This window comes from Pollicipes pollicipes, unplaced genomic scaffold (assembly GCF_011947565.3).
Source record: "Pollicipes pollicipes isolate AB1234 unplaced genomic scaffold, Ppol_2.1 Scaffold_3447;HRSCAF=4054_pilon_pilon_pilon, whole genome shotgun sequence".
Classification (NCBI taxonomy): domain Eukaryota; kingdom Metazoa; phylum Arthropoda; class Thecostraca; order Pollicipedomorpha; family Pollicipedidae; genus Pollicipes; species Pollicipes pollicipes.
Window position 1 is genome coordinate 15,503,842 of NW_023596297.1, and position 25,516 is coordinate 15,529,357.

Sequence of the window (25,516 nt, forward strand, 5' to 3'; positions counted from 1 at the left end):
GGAGAGAGAGAGCGCTGGAGTGAGGGAGAGGGAGAGAGAGAGGGAGGGCGTTGGAGTGAGGAAGGGAGAGAGAGAGAGAGAGAGGGTGAGGGAGAGAGGGAGAGAAAATAATGTAAAGAAATAGAGAGAAAAGGTACGATATTTCAAGCTGTGGGTGCGACCTTTTATGTCTTGGCGGGACTTCGTCGCAAATTGAGTGTTGCCGGCAGGGCGAACTGACTTCATAGCGGGGCGTCGCGAGTGAGCGGATCGATACCGGCTTTTACGAGGCCCCGTCTGTCAACGAGATGACGGCAAGTACCAGAATCGCGCCAATAATGACACCACATATATCCGTGTTATCGGCATAGCACCCAGCTCAAATGGCCGACAGATGAGCTGGAGCCGTTTGCTAATGTTCATCACTTCCTCCCGCAGTGAAAGCGATAATATGGCTGCGTCTTGCAATAATAATAATATATAGTATATATTTAGGTAATGTACATCAAATAATATATAGTTAGGTAACAAATATAGAAATATCGATAGGTAATAGAAACACGAACCATAATAACTACTGAATGGAGAAGTGAGTGTTCGTATTACAAAATGTCGCATGCACTGGTTGTCAGGTCAAAAGGCGTGATCATCTGCCAGCCCGCTGACCGACTCGCCTTACAACTCACTGGGGAATCGCACCATCAGAGTTCCGACTCAGCACAGCATGGTTAGTGATATGTTTGATGACGTCATGCCATCGTACTGCTGAGTCGTGAATCATAGCAATTTTGAATTTATTTTTCACAATTTTGAGCAATGTATTGCATGATTTCGTAAAAAAGATATGTAAGTTCATCGGTAATAAATTCCTCTCTTTTTCTCTCCTCCTCTCTCTCTCCCTCTCTCTCTCTCTCTCTCTCTCTCTCTGCTTTTCCTTGACAATGCCTGTATTCCTCCGCGTCGTTTCAGCAGCCAGGCCGCTCACTCTTCAGGTCCTCCCCTCGTTCCCATTCTCTGGGAGGTGAAGACGCCCATGCCGCCCCGCCTTCCCAGCTTCTGGCGGCAAAAATACGCAGCCGACACCGGTCGGCGACCATTGTGAGCATGCCTGGCATAGCCAGCGTGCATCCCTTCTAATTAAAGGCGTTTGTTCGGGGGCGCGCGGTGCCGCCCGCCGTCCGTAATTGGGCCATTGTCGCCCTCCGCGCGGCCCGATGACGCCGGATGACCGATGACGTCGGATGACGCCGGGATGACGGGCCGTCACTGGGCGGCGACACCGGGACGGCGCGGCGTAATCTGCCGTGTTGCCTGGTCGGCCGCCAGCCTGTGGCGGAACTCGAGGCGACTTCTCGGGTCGGGCCTTCCAAGATGAGGAAACCGGATCAGTGGGTGGATAAAAGCTGATTCTTGTCGTGTTTTTAGGAGAGTGGAATTCCTGGCTCACATAAAAAGCCTGCTCTGACCTAAATTGACAGCCTTAAAACCATTCCATTAATCAGACCTTTTATCAACGTACTTAACGGCCGGAGATTTGTAAACAAGTAGTCAATTCACCTGTTGTTTTTTCGTCCGTTCGGTGTCATTCGTAAACCATTATGACGTTCTAATTTGCTTCTCCAATGCACAATTCAAGTTTTCCATAGGAAAATAACCCTTCACCGGATTCAAAGTGACTGCAACTCAGGGGCGGCGCAGCATTGGTGGAAGGCGCAGAAGGTCAGTTGCCTCTGCTGGCAGGCAGGCAGGCAGCAAAAGCATGCTTTTGCCCCCCTCCCCTACAAGTTTTGGGAGATTCCGTTTGATAGAGCGATAGCCTTTTGTACCTAGGCATATATGATCAAAATTCATATAAAATAGGGCACCATACCTAACCCAGGGGTGCCAAGTCAGACTCATGTCTTCATCTTCATCTGTGCCGGGCAAGGGAGTCTTTTTATTGGAGCATACCTATGGAGCATATGCAGGTGTAATGTGACCCGTTCGATATTCAGACGCCTAGCCCTTGCATGCCTGTCACATGCGAATGTGGTCAATGGCAATATGAGAAAGCACACGCGTTGGCAATTTAAGCATCATTGGTTTGCTTCCTGTGGTCAACATCGATATTTTTCTCATGCGCGCGCTACCAGCGCTGTAACTGCACCCAATCGCCCCTTATGGTCCCTGGGTAGGATCAGAGATGTGACGGTAAGGTTGAGGGGGATGCCCGGACCCTCCATCAGTTTCCAACTTTGGTTAATGGACCTATGGCGATGCATGGGAAGAACTGCAATGAAAAACTCCAAAGCTGCTGTTGAAATCTGCGTCGCCGGCGATTTTTGAAAGGGACAGCCCGACCTTCAGATTTTCCGATCGGAAAGCATACAACTCTTTTGGGCCGGCGCACCAGCACGTCTCTTCAAAACGCTACGCATTCTGTTCAGAAAACCTGGCGGTGCACATGGTGAAAAGGACCTGCTGGATGTCGCTTCCGCGTGCGCCGATCCGTCACTGCAGCGGCGGTGTCGCGTCTGACGTCACACGTCCGGGTGTCATCGGTTGGCGCATCCTCCGCCAGTTAGTCATCCGTTTTCTGCGACCGATCAAACGTGAGGCGGCCATTCGTCGTGTCCGTTTACAGTGCACGTCTTGCGGGCTAAGTGGACGGGATGCAGGTCTGGCTCCTGTTCACGTGTTTGTTCTACGTGGGTTAACTCGACAGACGAACGTTTTGAGTTAGCGCAGAACGACGCATGACGCATGGGTGAGGGCGTGGAGGTTAACCAAACGGGCCTTGTGCTATTTTTGGTACTGTTAGTTCGTTGCTGGGACAGTTCCAGCATCTGACTAAGCGTGAGTGGCCATGCAGCTTGGGGCGGGTATATATGGGAAAGATGACTCCCATACTAAGGAGAGCCTAAGCTCCTAAGCTCCTTACACATCTCACACATAAGGCCATCCTCTTTTCTGAGCCGCGCATACACCCTTCCGCAGATTGTGGTCAAATCCAGACGCTCATAAAATGATTGGATTGGCAGGCTTTACCGCCAGCTAGCCCACCCCTCGGAACATAGTAGCATCGGTCACAGGCTACCCCAGCATCCCTCCTCGCCCCTTGGCCGCCAGACTGACCTAGGACCGTGCTGTCATCGGCTACAGGCCACTCCAGCATCACTCCTCGCCCTCATTGGCCGACAGACTGACCTAGAAAACAGTCCGATGGTACGGCCGACTGCAAACCTGGAGCAATGATCCGTACATATTTATCGGGAAAGGGGATTGCTGATTGAGCTCAGGGCCGCTGAGTTTGAAGACTACATCAACACAAATGTCGTTGCATCGTACCGCTCACCCCTTGTACTAGAGTGAATCAGTCAGGCCTGAGCCGGGGTTACCTTGGACAAAGCACACAATGAGCCTGGTAGCACTGCTAGAGGTGGAGTCTCGCACTAATTGTTGGAAGAAAACGCACTTTTGTGTGACCCTCTCAGACCTAGGTAAGCACGAAAGATATCGGTTAGCTAACGCCAGTAGAGCGAGAAATGGCCCAGCTGTCTTCCACATCTGAGCTGACGTTTGAACAGATGTGGAAAAGGCTGTAAATGTAAGAACCGCATCACCTCGAAATTGGTCGTCTACGACACTTTGGTTGTTGAGCGCATTTATTCAGATCTATGACAGTGGTATTTTGAGGGGGTGTCGGCAGATCTATATACACCTGAGATGCTCGACCCAATACACATATGTATGTAGATATACATGTTCATCTAGTTAGACTTCCACTTCCATCACGCAAACCTTGCCACCACAACGTTATAACCAGGTCGGTCGCCATGTTTCACCTGTCACAGGTAAACCTTGATAAAATTCATCAACACATGAATTCCAGATGTCCACGAAAACAGGTGACTTAATTTTAAGCGGCATCCTGGCAAATTGAATGCATATTCATATAAAGCATCACGCATTCACGCCTGCGACAACAACATCCAACAACAGAGTGCATGTTTACGGAGCGAATTCGTACAAAAGAAACGGTTACGTAATAAAATTAATGGCAAGCGCAAGCGCAAGCACCTTATTGTGTTTTTGTCACCTTCCTACATGCTTGTTCCTCATGCAATCCTTCAGACGGGCCTGACAACCGGCGGCTGTTGGCTCCTTGAGCAGAAATCCTCCGCTTCCCTCGTCTCTTGTCTTTCCTTCTTTAGCAGGTTTCTTCATCTCTATCCGTGGAACCCCACTCACCTTTGTACACCACCCACCACGACTGACGTACGCAGTGAAATCCAAAATGCATGCTAAGGTGGACGCCTCAGCTGAAGAGACGTTCAAAGACCAAGATAATCTCTGGGCGGACCAAGGCACCCTCAAAGAGATGCAAATATCCGGTCACTCTTCTGTCACATCGGCTTCCCGGAGTGGTTAGACTCGTGGACACGCAACCTACATGGTCTCACAAGTCCCGTCAGCAGCAGCTCCGTCCATGCATCAGCTCCAGTCCTAGGGAGCGATCGAGCCCGACCCGTGGCCGTCACCCCCTCCCTCCCCCCCCCCCCCCCCCCCCCAGCTCCCCAGCCACCATAAAACGCAGGTCGGTGCGGGAACCACAGGTCCATCCATCTTCCCCGATTATTTATTGTTCCTGCTGACCGTTAATTCCTCCGACGTCGGCAATTAATTCCGGTTTGATTCGCAACCTGAATTAAACATGCCGGCGCGGCTGCCGCAGCCGACGGGATCCGCAGCCCTGCCAGGCCCCTTTCCGTCCCCTTTCCTGCTGTCTACTCCGTCGGGTGGCTGACCCGCGTGAAGAAATCGCGCAACAAGGGGGAACACGACTAAGCCGCTTCGCAGGCGGCCGTTTTTGCGGGCAGTGTTTGTTTGCACGGCCACGCACCACTGGCTCGGGGCGGACTCGTTCTGGGCGCTGTTTACGTTTGAGCGAGAGCCGTGAATCCGTGCTGATTGATGAGGTCGGAGTGCGCTGACTGATGAGGTCATGCCGCAAACGGGGCCGCCTGTTAAACGTTGACGTGAGCTACATGCGATACATGCTGCCTTCGACGCTGAGGAGATTTTGCCAAGCATGAGGGCGCGACCACTCGCCCGTTCAGATGTTTGCATGGTTATGTCTAATAGCCGTTTCATAAACGAGTCATGAATACCTTTGGCTGTGCGGTCGTGATTTTCATTCATGCGATGAAGACCTGCATTTGTTACGGACTTCATAGGGCCTTCAGCTCTGAAGGATACTACAGTGATGCACGTGTCATATAAGTGAGTTGGAAAATACTTGATCCAAAATAGCAAATTCTAGCTGTAAATTCTGCTCATGGATTTTTAGTAAAATGGCTTTAGATTAGCAGGTTTTGTTCCGCAGAAAAGCTGAAACGCGATGTTGACATCACAATGACAATGACTGCACCCAGAATACGCATATGAAATGATATATGTGATATGATAAATATGCAATTTATCTGAAAACAAATGACGTAACAGGAAAACACAGGACACTCCCAATCTTCGCCGCGAGTCATCGTCAACTGCGACGCGCGCGATCCTCCGAACTCCGTCACTCGTCGCCGCCTCACAGGCCGCCAGATCTGCCTGCCCCTCCCCCTCCGTTGTGGCCCACCCAGCTCGTGACACGCGCCAGCGGACGGCGCCGATCCCGTCGTCTGGTTTTCGGCGGCGCGCGGCGGCCGACGTCGCTAAAAACCGTCGGTCGGAGTGGCACGGCCTGTCGGGGCCGTCGTGCGTCGACTAATTGGAACTGGCACCGCCGCCCAGCCGCCGCCGCCGACTCGGCGGTGATGGATCTCCAATCTCTGACAAAGCCGCCGCCGTCCGCGCCGGCCCCTGTCGGAGTCAGGCGCCGAAGAGCGTCGGCTGGTCGGCCTCGCGGGTGGGAAGCCGGAGTGAGCTGAGGCAGATCTTCGCAGGGGTCGGCCGCAGGCCAGGGTACGGTGCGCGGTCGCCGGCTCCCGACTGAAATGGAGCTGTCGAGTCAGATTCTGAAGGATGGCTGGCTGGCTGGGACGGAGCAGAGCTGTTAAGCCTGTGGCCACCGGCTCGAGCACGTCGACCAGGTGTTCTCAAACAGTGGAACTCGCTGCGTCAACATTGCTGCAGCCAAGAAGGACGTTTAGACCTGGTGTGTTACAAGTGTGTGTGGGAGGCCCACCGCCCCCCCCCCTTCCCTAACCATCTATCAAAGGGCAGTGACGATCCCATTATTTCAACGGTTTGGGAGTTCAAATAACCGATAAGATCTTTGCTCCCCTGTCCGCCATGCCGGGAACACCCGATCGCCCGCTTCCAGGCCATCAGCTGCACCCCTCTCCGGACGTCAAGTCTTGACGATGGACGTGGTGGGAACTGACATGCTTCTCATGAGGCCATTCCGAGGCCGTTTTCGTACAATGTCTTTACGGCTGAAGGAAACGCGGTATGATGCAATGATGGCACACAGACTCAAAGGTGGTTGCTGGGAAGATTCCAAATCATAACAGTGCAAACTAGTAATAGCTCCTAGTATCCCACCTATAACTGCTGACGACGTTCGTCACCGTTGAAGGGGCGAGGGAGCCTTATATGCGTCATACATGTCATGACCTTCTTTGCTCAACATCTTTGGTGGGGTGACAAAGGCTAAATGCAAAAAAGTTACACGTTTTGTTGCTGCAAACATTTTCTGTTTGATACTGATAACTCCAAATCGTGCCTTTGGAGGCGTCGCATAGTTCAGCGAGGCGTCAGCGAGCATCATCTGACGCCACATAGGAAATTTCAGGTGTCTCAGGACTATGTCACACCCTCGGGTGCGTTCAGTGAAATTAGGTCGTCCTGTCAAGCCAGGGTGAACAGCACACGCTGAGCAGCGGGGTGGGACGCCGGCCGCTCTCAACATCCGCGCTCTCAGTCAGAACTGAGAGCGGGGCGTTCTCAGCACCCGCGCTCCCAGTCAAAACTCACTCCGTTCTCAGCACTCACGCCCTCAGTCAGAACTCACTGTGTAGCCCAGTCAATACCAGCTATGCGCTCGGAAATGTTTTGGTTGTGTCTGCTAGGTAGGATGTGTTGTGAACGCGACAGCATCTAAATAACTAAACCTCTCACGTCAAGTCCCATGCGGTTCACTTTCCTTGTGTTTCGCTTCCTCATGCTGCACACACTAGCGCCATCTATGGAGAAGACGAGTCTGCAGCTACTGCACGAAGCGTTCAGTTCCTTAAGAATCCTGCGTTGTGACACTGCTTTATGAGGAAATGTAAGATACTATGACAGTCTCAATTGTAGTGACCGACCATTGAAAAATACCGCAGTTCTCAGCGACCACTAAACCGCGAATCGCTATTACTTCCGCAGGAATGGCCGTGCGTCCGTTAGAGGGAATGTTTCACATCTATAGATGTGGAAGCAAGCATTAGATATGATGAAAAAGCTGACTTATAACTATTGGTATATTTTTTAATAGAAAAGACTGATTTGGACAGGACAATTCTCTGTTTAGTAAACATGCTCCTCAATGTGTCACGGTTTGATTATGTCATGGTACCTTCGCACAACATTGGTTGAGAGCCAATTGACTGCCGTTATATCTGAACATCGCGCCCACGAACGCCAGATATGAGCGACCCGATTTTTTCGCCTTGATAGCCACATGGTTATGGAATAAAAGTATTTCAATGACGTTATTACGACGTAATGAATGCCAAGATGGCTTTGGGTTACTTTCCCCATATACCTTCCCCATTTTCTAGGATGGTGTGACTCAGAAACTAGAGGGGCTTAAGTCTTAAGAAGGGCAGGATTGTGAGCAGCACAGCACACACACAACAGCAGCTGTGAACAGCACACAGCATACACAGGTCTTCAAGACTTTGTACCAGAGTCTTACTCGATGCAAGTGGTTCTTGGGATAGTTCTCATTATAGAACTCGTTCGCGTCTCGGGGTAGTTTTTCTGTACAGTTCTGCAGTTCTCGACATGGTAACAATTTTCGCTAGAGCTGATCAGTTTATTCCACAGTTAACTTTGATGGTGCAGCTACTTAACAAATCAATAGTGTTTTTTCAGGTGCGAGTATCTCAACCAAACTACGCAGATGCCAGCAATGCTCTTCGCGTTTTCTCCCTGTCACTTTTAGAAACAAGCCCGTTTTCCTTCTTCCCCATATCATGCAGTCTACAGTTGCTGGTCAAAGAGTGGGAGGTGGGACCATATCTAGGGCAGCTAGCGGGTTAGTTGCCATAACTGCCCATATTGCTGCTTGTGATGCACTGAGGTTGCTGTGGCAACAGCCCTTCCAGGCTGTTGTGGCAACCACGTAACACAGCCAGCGGTGCAAATTACGCAATATGGGGGCCAGGCTTGGGTTTCGCGTGTCCCCGATTCACAGCTAAATCATCACGAAGGCTCAGAACTGTGGTAACCAAATCTGACCTGAAGCAATTATATACAACATGAAGATTCGACATTACTGATCAGCTCGCAATCATGAGAAGATTCAGCCGAAGCTTAGGAAAAATGTGGAACACAGGTTCATCATTGGTCACATTTAAGGATTTAAAGCCCAGCTTTTTCAAGTCGGTGCACACAAGCCAAGCTATATTGGAAACAGTTTCCCAACGTCGAGATGCTTTGCAATTTCGTCTAACGGTGAAGGCTAGATAACGGTAGATAATATTGCATTATTTCGCCTGTTTATTTCTGCACATCAGCCATGCCGCCTATAACCTGTGAACCTGCCACGACATTGGTAAGGTTGCTGGAGAGGTGTTTCAAGCCACGATTCGAGCGTGTCATTTGTTGCAACAGACATTTCTTCGTTTTCTCTTTCTCTCTGTTTTGTTGTCTTCAAACCCTTGCTGCTCTCGGTTCGGCTCCGATGAACTGGGCTCTTCCTTATTGGACGGACTGCGTCTAAGTGAGACTTGGACCGGCTTTCCATATCCTCTGAGCTCCATACTCATATAATTTGAAGAGCCAACTATCAAGGCCAGCACAGGAACATTTTGCAACAATGCTTGAAACGAAAAAGAAAGACTGCATCTCATGGAAAAAGAAAAAGACTGCATCTCATAGAACACTACATAGCACCAACAGCACCTAGCGCTGCGTAGCTTTTATGTTGGCATGTTTTTAGCATCTAGCGGATGTAATGGAGACGAATGGCAGTAATGAGCACAAACAAGTCAATTTGGCGTTATCGTGCGCGAAAGGAGGACGAGATCACCCCTCGTAAAGGTTTAGCCTGCACCGAAATTTGTATCAGTGTCCCTTTAGCAGTTAAATGATGCCGCTGGATGTTGGCATGTTCGCATTTGTTCGCAGTGTTGCGCATTTATATGACATTTTGAACTAAAAAGCTGCATTGAAGACCTTTGTGTGCAGTGCACAGTCCTCCCATTTTTAAGACCTAAGCCCAGTCTAGTTTCTGAGTTACACGCCCGCAAAAATTGGAAGTATTTCGGGAGAGTATTTCAATGTCACCTTGGCATTCATTGCGTCATGATAACGTCATTCAGCTCCTGCCATTTTATAATGCATGCGGCGCTCAAGGCCAAGACAAATAGTCAAGTCATTCAAAATTTGGCGTTCGTGAGCGCGATTTCCAGATAGAACAGCTGTCAATTGCCTATTAACCAATGTTGTGCAAGGTACGAGGACGTCATCAAACAATGACGTGTCGAGGAGCGTATCTATCAAACAAAGAAATTGTGGTGGCTAGTGCAGTCCTTTCTTCTTGCAAGTATATCGAAAGCTATAACTGAGCTTGTTTCATCATATCTGATGCTTGCTTTAATATCTTCAACTGTGAAGCATTCCCTTCGAGGAACCCTGTCAGGAATCTATGCTGCCGTGAAAAATGAGGCAACATAAGCTCAATGTGTTTGCATAGGACGCCCTACGAATCTCATCTGAAACAATGCAAACGTATGATCGACGAGCTGATTGTGGACGCTACTTTACCCGCATGCCGCCGCCGAACCCGTCAGCCACTGCGCTTGGTTCAGAGTGGAAACAACGGCACCACGTGACTGAGTGCTTACACTCGTGTCACACACTACACAGCAGCACCTTTACCCGCAACACCGGCGCGTCACGTCACGCGGTTGCACTTTGTTTCGCGTCACCTCATATCGCGTCGTGCTTCGATCACAGCTGTGTCAGATTTTGTTCAAAGCTTCACAGAGAAATGGCGCCAGACCTGAACGCAGGGTGCCGAGAGACAGCTTCCCGCCTTTCCAGTCCCCAGCGATGGTTATCTACCCCGGCCCAGACCCGTTTGCCGCCATTCAGCGTGTTTGCCCTCTCCGTCGCGACAGCTTTATGAGCGGCTGCGCGATCCTATCTCCCAGTACTGGGAGGGCACAAATTGCTCGTATTACCATGCATTGTTTGTTCGGCAGGGCAGCAGGCGGCGGTAATGACCCTGTCCTGGGGCTGCTATGATTCGCCGCCGCGCCAGACTACCACTGAAGTGTAACGTCACCACGCGCTGGAAGTCGGCCGGTGCCGTGGTCCGGCTGCAGGGTTACCTCCAAGCCCGTGGAGCGCATCGGTAGCGTGCCATCTGCGGCTCGACTGCGCCAGCTACAGAAGCTCCGCGCGCCGCATCAAGCGCCCCAGCTCAACGGGGGCCAGCGGGAGGGGCGGGCGTGCCGACGGGCGAGACGAGCGGGCGTGCCGACAGGCGACGGCGGGGGTGACGACCGACCGATACCGTACGGCAGAAACGGCTGCGTAAGCGACGCTTGAGGCAAGTCCAGTACAAAGTGTAGCCGACATTGTGTAGCGTTTTCGCAATGTCGTACAGGCTAAAACGAGGCGTGTTGTTAGTGCGGTGCCGTTATTTTCACTTTTGGAGGGCTTTTGTCTCCTTTGTTTTCCCGGTTACGATCTCCGTGAGAGATCGCCGTGCTAATGGCTGACGGTGTAATAAAGTAATCAAAAGGTTATAGAGCCGCCGTGCCCCATCCACTTTAAGTGCCCTCTACCTACTTAGGCGGCTCGCGGTCGTTTCGACATCCGTCTGGACGCCGTCACCTACCCATGGCTGAGAGTTCAGCCAAGATTATTAAACCAAGGGAAGACTGCGAGTCATATGCCTTTCAGCATGTGCGATCTAGAGGGAAACTATTGGCTCGGTCTGTCTCGGTCCTAGCGGGAGAAGAACGCTTGGCGCAGCAAAAAAGTGATATAGGTGAAAATGACCAACGCCATTGCTTCCTTAAAACATCAGCAAGTCATGAAATCAAAGGTGCGCGACCGGTTACGAATTTTCCGGAACTTGCAATGCTCCATCAGATGAATAAGTTTCAAATTCATCCAGTGATGAATTTGCTGGAACTCGATCATCATCACCGCAGTATTCATACAACGTATGCATGTATCACTATGCTATAAGTCGGACGGCGTACTGGGCAACAACAGGACACGCTCAACCCGCTCACACGACTCGAAACTGTCAAAAGCCCTTTTACTGCGCTACTAGCTACAAGCTAGCCCGCCAAAGAGGCTTTTCGTTGTTTTATTTCGCAAGCGCAAACATCACAATTCCAGACCGCGGTCCTGCCACCACGGAACAACTGAAGTACTGCCATTTGTGCAGCGGGCTTTGCCTGACCGCGACACTGCTGTTGCATGACCACTGCGGCCCAGTGCCTGTACAAATGATGTGCGCCTGCCTCCCATGGGGTCCATGTTAAGGCAAACACTTCGAAAATGTTTAAATGACAGCGCAAAGAGCCCGCAAAGCGTGGCGTTATCCGGCGGCTGGCCGGACTCAGCTGCAATGTGGGGAGCGAAAACCCGAGCCCAGTGCCGATTGCGGAGCCGGCCGAGAACCCCAGTTCGCTGCGGTAATGAGGGTTCGATAAAAAAAACGACGGCGGCCCCAAAGTTTCGTTATGAGGCCAGTTGGCTGAGCCGCTTAGGCCGGGCTCGTTGCCATCAAAACTCGATTGTGTGGACGCCCTGGCTGTGCCAATTTAGCGCTGCTGCCCGCGCCATTGCCAACTTTCTGCGACTTCCATTTGTTACTGTGGCTTTAAAGTTTTCTCTCGAGCAGCTAGAATTTGGCGCGCCAGCGGAAAGCTTAGCTTTTTTCTATGACCGTTTCGTTTTTGCTCCCGTAATACGGTCCATTCGAACTGTCTCACTGGCAATTCCAAGAAAATATCGAGGTCAGGAGAGTCTGCTTACATGACACAACACGCGGGCAATCGAATTAATAAAATAGTAACTTAAACTACCGATCCAACACGATAACCCACCCAATGATATCTGGCAAAATCTTCGGCTGCGCTATAACGGAAGACATCCCTGCGTGGCATCGGGGCAAGACCTGCAGCTTCAGATCCCCCATCTTCAGACGAAGGCTGAAATGCTTTCCTGCGGCGCACCTGCGCCGAGCCCGCCGGTGCCCATTGCTGGAGCGTTCGCCCCGAGCCGGCGGCCGGTTTTTGTCGGGGCGCTCCGGCTCGAGCCCAGTGAATGCCTGCTCTGTGATCACGAGCGGCCCGGTCATGGCCGCTGCAAAAAGTCTCACGCATGACTGCGCCAACGTGACCTGACTGGCCCCGTCAATCAACAGAGCGGCGTGCGGCCGCTGCGCGCGTCGGAAGTCAATGGCGAAAGGCTGGCCCGGTCTGGGGCCTTTCCACGTCCGCAGCAGGCGGATTACGCTAAGCTACGGCCACAGGCTTTGTTGTCTGTATTCGTTCAGTATTTTGGCAGCACATGTTGTTACTTGGCCTGCTGGGACAGGCTGTGTTATTGTCTTGCCGAACTAATGTGACAAATAGTAGTGGTCAATCCGGCGTACTGACTGTCGTTATTTCCACTCCCGTCTCCTGCTACGTCCAGTGCATGATGATCGTTACGTTCAGTCCTGTTTATTATCACGACCAGTCCTGTCTGTTGTTCGATCAGCCCTGTCCGTGGTGACGCTCATCCCTTCCCATGGTAGGATCCAGTCCTGTCTGCTGTTAAAACGGGTTGTGTCGTTACTGGTCTCGTCTTTTATTACCAGTTCTATATGTCCCTGCATTCAGTTCTGTCTTTCGTCGCCACCACTCTCTCCTGTCGTTACGTCCAGTCCGTTTGTCGTTGCGACCAATCCTGTTTATCGCTATGAGTTGACCAGTTGGTCGTTCTGTGCCGTCCTATGTATTGTAACGTCCAATGCTGCTTGCCTCTGTGCCCAGTGCTGTTTGTCGTTAACGATCGGTGGTCTCTGGCGTTACGTCCTGGGCTGTCTATCGTTACCCCATTTTTGTCTGACGATATGATCGGTCCTGTCTGTCGTTCTGTCAACTTTTTGCCACGTCGCTACATCCAGCCATGTTTCTCGTGAGCCCACGTTGCACTGTTCTTACGCCTTAAGTCCTGACTGTCACAACTTTTTCCCTTGTGATACATTCTCCAGATCAAATCTCACATCAGAAGCATCCACTGACAGCCTGACTGTGACACCTGTCAGGCATCCGTCATCGACACACATGTCATGTATGCATGTCATGCGTCTGAGCGCGTGAGACGCGCGTCTGGTAGGACCGTTTCTCTTCCTGGCCAGGCCCTGTGATCGGTAAAGCTGCATCGGTAAAGCTGTGACACTTGTGTTTTTCTGAATTTAGTGTGCTGGAGTACAGCCATGTGTCCCGATTTGCCTGTCATTAGATGGTCCGTTTGTTTTATCTATGTCTCTTTTCTGAATGTTTAACTTCGGGGAGTGACTAAGTTGTCGCTGACTACACCGAGGACAAATACACATATACAAATAACTTGTCCGCTTGAGGAAAATCCCGCAGAAAATATTGGGAAGGGGTTGGGCGGTTACCGGTACACCCCCAGGGCATGCAGGCTTATGCCGTTTTGTAACAATTTTGGAGCGATTCTTGAGGCTTTGGTGAAATATTTAGGGGATCAGAAACCAGCATGAGCGAAATCTATTAAAAGCAATGCAAATCACAAACTGCATGCTTTGGACGCGTGCAAGCATAGGCCGTGTCATGATCTTCTAATGTCACTTCCGAACTCCCTTCCCTTTTCAGCTAGGCATTTTAAAAGCTTCCTGTAGACGTGGTGCCCTGAATCGTGCCCACGACATACGATGGGCCTTCCGCTTGGCGGACTAGGCGGGCCTGCGAACTTAATGCCCCAGAATGCACCGTCGAGATTATTTGTCAACTGAATGGCCTTTGTGGTGCTAGCCGGGTGCCCGAGATTAATCTTGCGCCCTAAAAAGACCGTTAAGAGCGTTATTAGGTTGATGCACTCATTCATGCAGCAGCTGGGAGTTACGAGCGGGTCAGGCGACTCGTCCCGGTGACCCCAACCATGACTCTTCATGGGGGGGGCTGCAGGAAGGCCGGCAATAAACTTAAGTACGCCGTTCTGGTCAAAGCACGCCAATATGTGACCGTCTCATTCGCGTCTTCATTCGCCTACATATTTGCTAGGAGCGTTATAAATTTATGTCGAGCGAGTCGTTACGCCTAGCTTGGTTACGCCTAGCGATCTTAACTCAATCAGACTAAGTAGACGCATCTGCTTGGTACATAATAACACATAAAGCAGAAGCATTATGATATTGCTATGAATTTTACATGAGTGAGTGTATGAGCACATGCTCCGTCCTGTTATTACTGCGTAGGAGCACACTCATCTACCGGCCACCGGGTTGGCGTCCGCCACCTGGCGTCTGCCACCCCTGAGCTCCAGCCCGGACCCACGCACTGTTCTGGGTACGGCTGCAGGATAGGTGTTGGCGCCAGTGTTGAGGCAAACCTTGGCAGGCCTGTAGTGAAACCCCGGGTGCGCTCTTGTGACATACTACCTCCGCAATGATCTTAACATGCCTATCGTCAATGCTTCTTTTCACATCGTACGAGAACATGGGGCTTTAAAAGCTGACGCCTTGTTTTCATGACGGAACTGTTCATGATACCAAAAGTGCAATGCGCAGATACAGATCAATTATGATACGACAAGTGTTGCTTAGCGTAGTATGATATGAAGGGTAATTTCGTGATGGGGCGATTTATTTGCTCATTTCCGAATCGGGCGAGCTATTTCTTTCAAACTGTATGGTACAAAGATGCGTTCACAAACTGCTTGAACACCTATTAGTAACTGTTAATGTTTATGCTCATGCGCAAACTTAACTATAACTAGTCTTTGATGGTGGTCAAGAACTGCTTGTATAATCCAGCAACCTCACACTGATATACTTATGACATGCGTACCACATGATTCCAAAAATGTAAATGAATTCCAAACAGCTGATGCCACGTACTTCGAAAACATTGTGAAGACTATCATAAACGTGGTCCCTCCCGGCTTCCTTGTACCAGTCACACCATAACGCGAACTATTGGTTTGGTATGCCTGCTTCCACTTGCGCGTACCCGATTTGCTGCCGCCCATCTTCGACACTAACCGTTGGGTCTGGGCCTGCCCGCGCCTCACCGCCGCGCCGCGCGCCGCCATACCGCGCCGCTGACATCTCGCCCGAATTGATGATCTCTCCGCCAAATTGACGACGTCTGGAGTCACTGCTGACGCTCCCCGGCCCGGGTGGCTCACCTCCGCCGCTCCTTTTTGCGCGGTTTGATAAATCACGCGGTAATTAGTGAGACAAAGCGGCGTGAATCAATTCCGGAGGGCTGGGGTCGTGCAGTGAGGCCCGACGTTTAGGCGACCGCCGGCGCCCCAACAAGGCTCGTTAGACGAGCAGCCATCAGAAGCGGCGGCAGGCTGCTGGAGCTTCCATTGGTCTGCAGAGCTAAAGACTGAGCCTCCTTAGCATATGAGTGATGAGAGGCGAGCAAACCTGGAGGTGTTTTCATTATGACAACGTTTTAGGCCCTGGCGTTAGGCCAAAGACGCAGTGAGGAAGTGTCCACATTTGTTTTTGGGGATTCGTTGCAGCTGAAAACCCCATTTTCCCCTCATCACCCCAAAAAAAATCCAAAGCATTTTTTGGTAGGCCTAGTTTCTACTGGAGTCTTCTTTCCATGCGATTCCCATACAGATGCAAACGTCACTTTCCACAAAGCTGGGGACTTGTTCGCCCCTCTCTCACCGCACTTGCTGCGGACACAACGCATCCTGAACACTGTCATGACATAATTTGTCGGGAACGTTAACAATTTTAAGGGCAGTTCTCACTTTTTTGCCTTGTTAGCACCCAAGCTGCCATTAGCCCTGCACTTCTGGTCGCGTCATATTCCATCCATGCCGGGCCTCTGTCGAGTGAGTTCTTATCGCGCTCATCAGAGACAGGCGCAGCCACAGCCAGCAGCCAGGTGGCACTCATTAGCCCACAGCATCTGCCCGCGCGGCCGGGGCCCTCAATCAAGCGCTTTGATATATACAACTTAATTCACTTACTGTGTTTCAGCTCGTGTGCTGGAAATAAGTACCCAGCTAATCACCTATCCTGCGACAGGGCCTGCGGTAATTGTCATTGTGCATGTCACAGGCTAATTGTGGCGTGGTAAATAACCTTCAGATGGAAAAAACCTTGAGTGGCCATGAGCTTCCATTTCCTCTGGCAATTAATCACCGCTAGCGGGCACCTGGCCGAATGTAATAATGCGGTGTGGCTGGGTTTTTTAGACACATCTACCCACTGCTATCAATCAACCAAACACACGGAAGGCTCGCGCAGGCGCCTCGGACGCGTCAGTAATTGCTACCCTGCCGGCCGCTGTCTGATTATAGCGGAGGGGGCTGCAGTGAGGTGGTGGATGTCCCCCAGGACCGCGAGCCTGCAGCCAGCCGGCCATCAGCGCTGCACGATCCCGCTCCGTGACCTGTGACTGTCAACCGTCTGTCAGCCGTCTGTCAGCCGTCTGTCAACCGTGAAATGTGTGTCGTAGTGCTGTGCTGGCGGATGCGTGACCTTAGTTTCCGCGCGGGGCTGGCGTGTAATGCAGTAGCGGGACGCTTGGCAGGGCCGTCGCGTGAGAGACATCACTACTTTACATCATTCTGCGAAGTTTCCTTACGTTCTTCGCGCTAATGCACATTGTTGTCAGTGAAAGTCTTGCATTAGCATGTTAATGGGGGCCTAGAACAAACATTTCTGAGGGACGCGGACTTTTGTCCACAGAGAATGTGACAAAGCCTCTCGAGTTACGCGAGAAACCCCTTTTGGGGAATCAGGAACGCAAATTAGTAAGCGCCTTGCTCACATCAGCGTCGTGTTTATTCAAACGAGGACATTACTAGCCCCAAGAAGCATCTGGCGGTTGGAAGAACAGAAATATCTTGTCTACAGAACATTTGTGAGTTTAGGCTATCTCATCAATGAAGCGATTTTAACAAACGAATAAGGAGAATGTAAGACTTATGGCGAACCAGACTCGGCTTTGAAACAATTTTCAAAACGTACATCATTCGACCGTCTTAAGTAAAATGAAACCGACACAACGCAGATCTGCAATCAGATTGCTCTGGCCCAAGCTAAAGCTTCAGCAACATCATCTTGTCTGCGTGCCCAGGACTGGCCAGCCGGCACGCCTCGGTCCAGCTGCCCGCCCTTTCCACACCCCACACGTTGCGCCCAGCGCGCCACGTGCTGCAGGCGGAAGTCGCTCCCGTCGTGCTCTCCCACGCGCCGTTAAGCGTTCGACTGACACGCTCTTTCAGCATTCGCTTCACTAATCTCCCCGCGGTGTCCGTTTCGGGGTTGTTTTTGGCGCTGTCGGAGACACGGCCAGCTGGCGGGCTAAGCAAACAGGCGTGCTGGTGTGCGGCCGGTGCGTCTGTCCACTCGCTGCGGGGTCCCGCTCGCTGCCGTGTCCCGCTCGCCACGGGGTCCCGTTCGCTACGATGTCCCGCTTGTTGCGGAGTCCTGCTCGCCGCGGGGTCTCTCTCGCTGCGGGGTCCCGCTCGCTGCCGTGTCCCGCTCGCAGCCGTGTCCCGCTTGGTGCCGTATCTCGCTCGCTGCGGGGTCCCGATGTCCCGTGCCGTGCCGTATCACTGTGGGGTCCCGTTCTCTGCGGGGTCCCGCTTTCTGCTGATGTTCCGCTCTCTGCGGGGTCCCGCTCTCTGCGGGGTCCCACTCGCCGCGGTGTCCCGCTCGCTGCGGTGTTCCGCTTGCTGCAGAATGCCGCTCACTGCGGGGTCCCGTTCGGTCGAACGACGCTGACGGGAAGCGGGCCGGCGCCCGGAAGTCGTCACCTGTTTCACTTCGTTTTGTCATAACTTGCCAGTGCAATGCGTGCGACTCAGACCTTTTAATCTAGATTGGAGGAAGTGTAGTAAAAAAAATCCAGCAAAGCAAAGCGCATTTGCTACGCTCTTCCTGGAATGGAAATTTTACCAACACTTGAGGGATCATCTGTTGGTATGCGCGCAGGATGACTAGAAGGATGGAATCTTGAGCAGAGTCACGGGTCGATCAACCGATTTCTACGACATGAGATACTTTGGTGCTTTATAACCTCCTAATGCAATATGCATAAGCCAGGAAAGCGTTTATCTTCTGGTTTTGGTAGGCGACAAGGCCCGGAAACTAAGTACAACTGAATTTACAGCGTATTTATTGTCAATCAACGGCAACTGGCCATGTGGAGCGAAAAGCGTAATTTAAGTAGGCGCAGCTAAAATGTCGTCAGTCATCTTGGTTCGACAGGGACAGGCATTTTCGTGTACACATTTCATCAACTACTGAATGTTCCATGAGTTTGGATTATTTGCCAAAGGTTATAAATTCAGACGATCTGTAAACTCTTGAATTCGTCCCTGTTCGTTCACAGCAAGATACCATTAACCTCACCAGATGCAGAGATTAGCCCCTGATCCCTGACGAAAATAAGTGATCAACAAGTGACAAGCTGCAAGGAGCCATATCCTGAAAATAGGAGTGGAGCGCATTTAGTTAACCTGATTGGGTCATTCCGTCGCTGTCGGGAGCCTGGTGATGCCTGCTTCGCATCGTTCTGCATTGGACCTGACTATTCGATTTTAAATTATGGGCACCGAAGGCTGATGCTTAAACCACCACTCCCCTTCAGCCAACTTCGCCTGGACGAGCTCCCTACAGCCAGCATCGCCTGGCCGCTGCGTGAGAGTCACGCCCGAGAGGCCCGGGCGACAGATGGCTGATCAGAAATCTGGTCTCCGGCGATGGCGGGATGTACGCGCGTCACGTGCGAAGGGGGACGGTGGCTTGCCGGCTGTGGACGCTCCAGCTGGAGGGAGTGGGGGTGGACGGCGGGGACGTCGGCCGTTCGGGTGTGGACACTCCAGCTGGAGAGAGTGGGGGTGGACGGCAAGCGACGACGGCTAGCCAGTGACCGTCCGGCTGGGAACTGGGGGGGACGGGTCTGCTGGAAAGTGGGGTGGATTTGTGAAGAGAGCTGGACGGTTGGGCTGGGAGGGAAGAAAATATGCCGAGGAACAGATGATCGAAAACTGCAATGGATCAGTCGTTGATAGGAGAATATAACTGAGTAGGAGGAATTGTCATCTTTTAGCTGGCATCGATTTCAATTTTAACGTGACTTAGCGCTGGAAGCGCCGTGCATAAAACTGGCTGTCTCCTGGGGTGGATCGATATCGAGTTTGTCGTCAACAAACGGTCTTTCTCAACGCAACTGTGCTTAAATGAAAGCGGACAGTAAAGAGTTGGTGCATAATCCACTGTGCTCTGGACATTTCCTTAAACGAGACGGAGGAGGTCGGCAATTCGTCGTGTACCGCCATTCAGGAGATCGCCGTCGCGAAGCCACTGTTTTAATTCAACGTCGGGAGTATTTTACTTGGATACGATGCTTTCCAAATAGGTGCGAAACGGTAGGAACGAAGTGTCGTGGGAATTCGGCAGCTGACTGTTTTACATCTGTTCTAGGAATTAGCCTTCTTGTGACGACCACTTAGCTGCCCGATAGGGTAGTAAAATGAGTCACGAACAGAATAGCTGCTTAATGAATCGAACACCTGTGGCACCTTGTCAATACACACCATCCAAAAAACTTAAGTCACGCACATTTCCATATCAGAAAATTTTACTTGATCTTTCCAGAAACTGTGCGATGCATTTTTTATCCACTTCACGCCGATAACAGACTGAGCTGGGACGAAGGTAGGTCGACTACGTCAACAAACGGATTACCATCTGACAACACACGGATCATGTGTAGAGCAGACTGGAGTGTGCAGGTGCATGTACAGGATGGAGTGTGGCAAGGTCCATGATTGATGCTCGGACAGTGCGGACGAATTATCAAAGCTGCCGATCATTGTAAATAACGTGTGCATGGGGCGCTTAAGCGTTGCCGTTATCAGCAAGTAGTTTGGTGCTAAATGTCCTGAGCAGTAACGGTCTTGCCAGCAACGAGGGACGATCTTCAAAAAAGTTCATGCTGTTCACGTTATTTAAGGCTCATTATTGTGATGTGGCCTTTTTGCCGGAATCCCACTTCAATGATTGATTTCAGCATACACTTGTACCGGAATGGGTCGGCGACTGATTTTTCAGTAACGGTATAAGTGACAGCGGAGGAGTACGTATCTTTTTCATACCGGCCCGGGATTGAGAAGTGACGGAAATTTGAACCAATGAAGGAGGTGGTCTTGTTTTCTTAAAAATTGCCGCTGCAGGCAAAGCAATTCTGTGAGGCAATATTAATTGCCCTAACAAAGATCGCATTGACTGAATGATGCGGATTAAGAGCTGGTTAAGTGAAATGCAGATCGACAGCACAAGTTTGACCGGTGGCTTTAATGTAACGATGGACGCGCCTCAAGATTCAGATTGCCCAAACCAGACATAGGTGCGTGACTGCTGCAAACGTAGAAACGAAAGCGCTAAAGGGGTCTTAAAGGAGTTTACCCGTATTGATGCGTGGCTTATTCAGGTTCCATGCGCAAGACAACTAAGTTTTTCAGGGGACCCCTCTAGACTGCTGTTCTTTTCTTGGAAAAAAACGAAAAGCGAGATTATGGGCCACTCCGTCCATGTTATTAAGCCACTCCACGGTCACAGGCGTGCTTTCTGACAAGGCTGATCAGATTCAGAACGCGTACATTGTCATCAATACTAAGCTTTACAAACGGATACCACGAGACTTTTCTGAGGCTTACAAATTCTGGGAAACGGTGGAGAAAATCACTGATGCACAACGCGAATAGTGCGAGCTGCAAATTGCAGCTGCCGAATTAACAGCAGCGCTCGCTCCCTTAAAACCGAACACGTCACCCGCCCGCCCATTGTGGTTGGGCAGCGGCATTCTTCAAAGTCGTCTGGGATCTTTTTAGCCACTTGTTTTTGGGAATGCTGAACAAAATTTATGAGCAAGAGATTTCAACTGTTATTTACCAGAAGCATAGCAGCATTGATCCCAAAAAGTAACATGATTAGAAGCACGTTTAAAACTTGAGACCCATTGTCTTTTGCCTGCACCCTATAGAATTCTTGTAAAAACAATGGCTTTGCGGCCCCAAAGACGTTGCAGATTTCTTGATTAAACTCAGATTCAACTAGTTTCCTAAAAGGCCGCTACATTTGCGAGAAAATCAGGCCTATTCTGAACATAATGGGGTACGTAGAGCGCAGCAAAATGAAAGAGCTGCTAGTTCAATGCGATTTCTTTCAAGCGTACGACTGCATAAGCTGGGATTATGTAAATGAGCTGCTCAGAGCGTCGGGTTTCGGACCTAGCTTCCGACGGTGGATGTCCGTCTTTTACCCCACTCAAGTGCACAGTGCGCGAATACATGTTGATAATAATTTGTCTCCTGAGCTTCACATAGAACGTGGAATAAGACAATGGTGCCCATGTGGTTGTGTGCTTTCTGTATTATGCATTGAGCGAATGTTGCAACAAAAAAATCGGACAAGCAACGCTATTCGAGGCTTTAAGGTTCCTGAGGCTGAAAATAAGCAATCAGCTCATGCGGATGGACTGTCAGTGATCTTAGACGGGTCGGAGGACTCAATAAGAAATACGGTGACTATTGATAAAGCTTTGCGTAGAAACTGGGCTCAAATTAAGCTTTGCAAAAACTGTCTGCGCGTGGATTGGTGCCGCTAATAACCAGCAAGCCAACGTATGTCAAGATTTAAACTTAAAATTGCATGAGATAGTAGATGCGCTTGATCTCCTGTGAACAAAAATCCCTGTTTGTACTAATAACACGACTGAATTTGGCTACATAGATAAAAAAGATCGCATTAAAAAAGTCATGTCCACATGAAATCCAAAAATTTGACACTGTTCTGGCCTACTACTTTTTGTGAAGACACTCTTGTTATCTAGGCTCATATATTTGTTCTCTGTACTGGAGACCCCAGCAAAATCATGCATGCTGAGGCTGGAACAGCTCTTAGTTAAATTAGGGAAGGGGTGCCAAAAATCAAACGTTTCCAAAGAAGCAGCCTTAGAAGGCGGTATTGGAGCTTTGGGTGTTGAATCAGTTCCTAGCGCGCTCGAAGTGACCTGGTTTAAAATATTTTTGACCCTACACGTTAGTTGAAAGTAATTTCTAACAAGGAGTTTCATATTGATAGCAGATTAAACATTTTGAGATGCGTCATTGGAGGCTGGCAGATTCGGATTAGGAATCTCACTGACTTCTGGGATCAGGCCCGAACGGCTTCGGTTCAACTTCAACGAAACGGAAACGCAGAGAACGAACGATTATCGCAGTCATTTCTTAAACTGTTTCTTAGACCTTGAATCACGCATGCCACGTGGACAATTGCGGTTAATGGAGAGAAACAAGTTACATTTGCCAAACACCTGTCCAACTTTTCCGCCAAAGGCTGGTTCACAGTTAAGGAACTAAAGCAAGAGTTGGGTAACCTAGATGTTATGACGCGCAACACCATGATCAGCAATATGACCAAAGCATGGCCATCATTGCAACGACCTTTAAAAGTACCAGCTTCCTCGACGGCAGTATCACAGCTGGGATGTGTGAAAAAATGCTACGAAATGGACATATAAAGATCTGTTGGTCCCTAAACTTGTTGCATACTGCTAATGCGAAGCGAAATGGAACACTCGGAGATTTGCGACGTTCTTCAATGAAACGAGCTGACCAGCCATTTAATTGCGAACGCAAAAAAGCATTGAACTTAGGTGGTTTCAATTCTGCATGTGGCACATAATTGTTCCAATTCATAAACCAAAAAAATACCGTACCGTGGTAACGACAGGTGCACCTTTTGCAAGGACGAAGTAAAATCAGCATTATATTCGACGGTTAATTGTTGAGCAGTTCAGACATTTTGGCATTAGGTGTCTAGTGCTTGCAAGGGAGGTAGTGGGAATATCGGCTATTGGTATTTACGACTGTCTTCCTTCTTTTTTGGAATCATGCCGGCGGTGAAGGCGATTTCAACCTGTTTTTGTTGTTGACCGAGTTGTTCATTTGGAAACAAAATAAGCGTGAGAGTTATCTGACTGTTCCATAGCTTTGGATGCATTTAATGTTATTCGAAAGAGGGCACACGTATGTTCATGTAATGCAAGGTAGAGGTAAGGAGTTCATGGTACTGTAGAGCGCGCCGGAAAAAAATGATGAGTGCGTTGTAGTAGACTGCATCTATGAAAATGAAAGGGAGCGGTCTACATCTGTATGGTGTTTTGACCTGAAATGGCAATTTTGAGTATAATTCGGTGCAGTTTACAAACCCTCTCTTCTGAAGACCTAAACCATTCTAGTTTCTGAGCTACGCTCCCGCGAACATGTGCAAACTTTTTCGGGGAGACTATTTCAAGGTCACCCAGGCATCCATGACGCCATAATAACGTTTTGTTGACCACTCAAATTCTGTCGTTCTATTGGCTATGCGGAGGCCAAGGCCAATACAGCTAAAATTGTCAAGTCGTTCCTATCTGGAGTTCATTGGCACAATTTCCAGCTATAACGGGCGTCAACTGGCTCACAATCAATGTTGTGCGAGGTACGATGGCGAAATCAAGCAACTAAATAGACAACTTGTCTTGTCTTGTCTAGAGCAGTCCTTTTCGGTTAAAATAATGTCAATTGTTTTAAGTTAGCGTATTTCATCATATCTGATGCTTGCTCCAATATCTTCAATTGTGGGACATTCCGGTTCATGTAAGCTTGTGGCGTTTTTCATGTGTACGCGTGCTCTTTATGAAAGAAAGCTAGACAAGACTACAGAAGGGCACCATATCGACAGGATATATGTTCAGTGAAAGCCTGAGGGAAACAGGAAGGAGAGAATGGACTCGAATCATAAAACTGACAACTGTCATTGTTAAATTGGGTGATGTGGACGATGACGATAGCCGTTATGTAATGGTGCTACTGGTGTTATCTTACGAAGTTAGCATAGTTAAGACAGTAGTATTAGTCTCATTCCTCGGCTAAAAACCAGGAGAATGGAAATATGGTTGAGTTGATATTTCGGCAACATGCCTTTATCGAAACAATAGCAGAAGTGAATCCACTTCTGTGGATTGGTGTAATGGTGTTACTGTTGTGAATCAAAATTGAATGCAGTCAGATCACAGAATCATGCCTTGATCGCACGAGCCTTGTGCCTCGATCGCAGAACTGAATTCAATCAGATTCAATCACAATCAAATTAAATTCGCTTCTGCTATTGTTTCGATAAAGGCCTGTTGCCGAAATATCAATCCAAGCGTATCTCTATTCTCCTCATTTTCATCTGAGGAATGAGATTTATAAGACTGTCTTATTTATGTGAATTATGTTCCTCGCTAATGCACTGAACAAATTGAGTTGGCATAGTGTTTTTTTTCAGTTAGATATGTGAATGTTAGAATGTTAAGATGAATAGAGTGATCCGATCTGTCAAACAAAAAAGGATTCCTGCAGCCCAGCCGCGGGCATCTGACTGGCCGGGCCGGTGCTGGTCCCAGCTGCGGGCCTCTGATTGGCCGGGCTGGGCTGGTGCGCTGCTGGTTCCAGCTGCGGACTTCCGAATGGTCGGGCCGGGCTGATGCAGTGCTGGTCACAGCTGCGGGCCTCTGACTGGCCGGGCCGGTGCTGGTTCCAGCTGCGGGCTTCTGACTGACCGGGCTGGGCTGGTGCGGTGCTGGTCCCTGCTGCGGGCCTCTGACCGGCCGGGCCGGTGCTGGTCCCAGCTGCAGGCCTCTGACTAGACGGGCCGGTGCTGGTCCCAGCTGCGGGCCTCTGATTGGCCGGGCCGGGCTGGTGCGGTGCTGGTCCCGGCTGCGGGCATCCGAATGGTCGGGCCGGGCTGATGCAGTGCTGGTCACAGCTGCGGGCCTCTGACTGGCCGGGCCGGGCCGGTGCTGGTTCCAGCTGCGGGCTTCTGACTGACCAGGCTGGGCTGGTGCGGTGCTGGTCCCTGCTGCGGGCCTCTGACTGGCCGGGCCGCTGCTGGTCCCAGCTGCAGGCCTCTGACTAGACGGGCCGGTGCTGGTCCCAGCTGCGGGCTTCTGACTGACCGGGCTGGGCTGGTGCGGTGCTGGTCCCTGCTGCGGGCCTCTGACTGGCCGGGCGGGTGCTGGTGCCAGTTGGAGGCCTCTGACCGCCCGGGCCGTGCTGGGCCGGTGCTGGTGCCGTC

At 50.4% G+C, this 25,516-nt stretch overlaps 1 protein-coding gene across 1 annotated transcript in view; it reads left to right on the forward strand.

Moving 5' to 3' along the window:
• The window catches only part of LOC119092191 (plexin-B-like), a 33,033-nt gene extending 7,945 nt beyond the window's left edge, over positions 1–25,088 (forward strand). The window contains exon 8 of the mRNA XM_037215168.1: positions 24,983–25,088. Within this exon, the coding sequence (XP_037071063.1) occupies positions 24,983–25,088 (106 nt within the window). The remainder of the gene's footprint in view (positions 1–24,982) is intronic.
• The last annotated feature ends 428 nt before the right edge of the window (positions 25,089–25,516 follow it).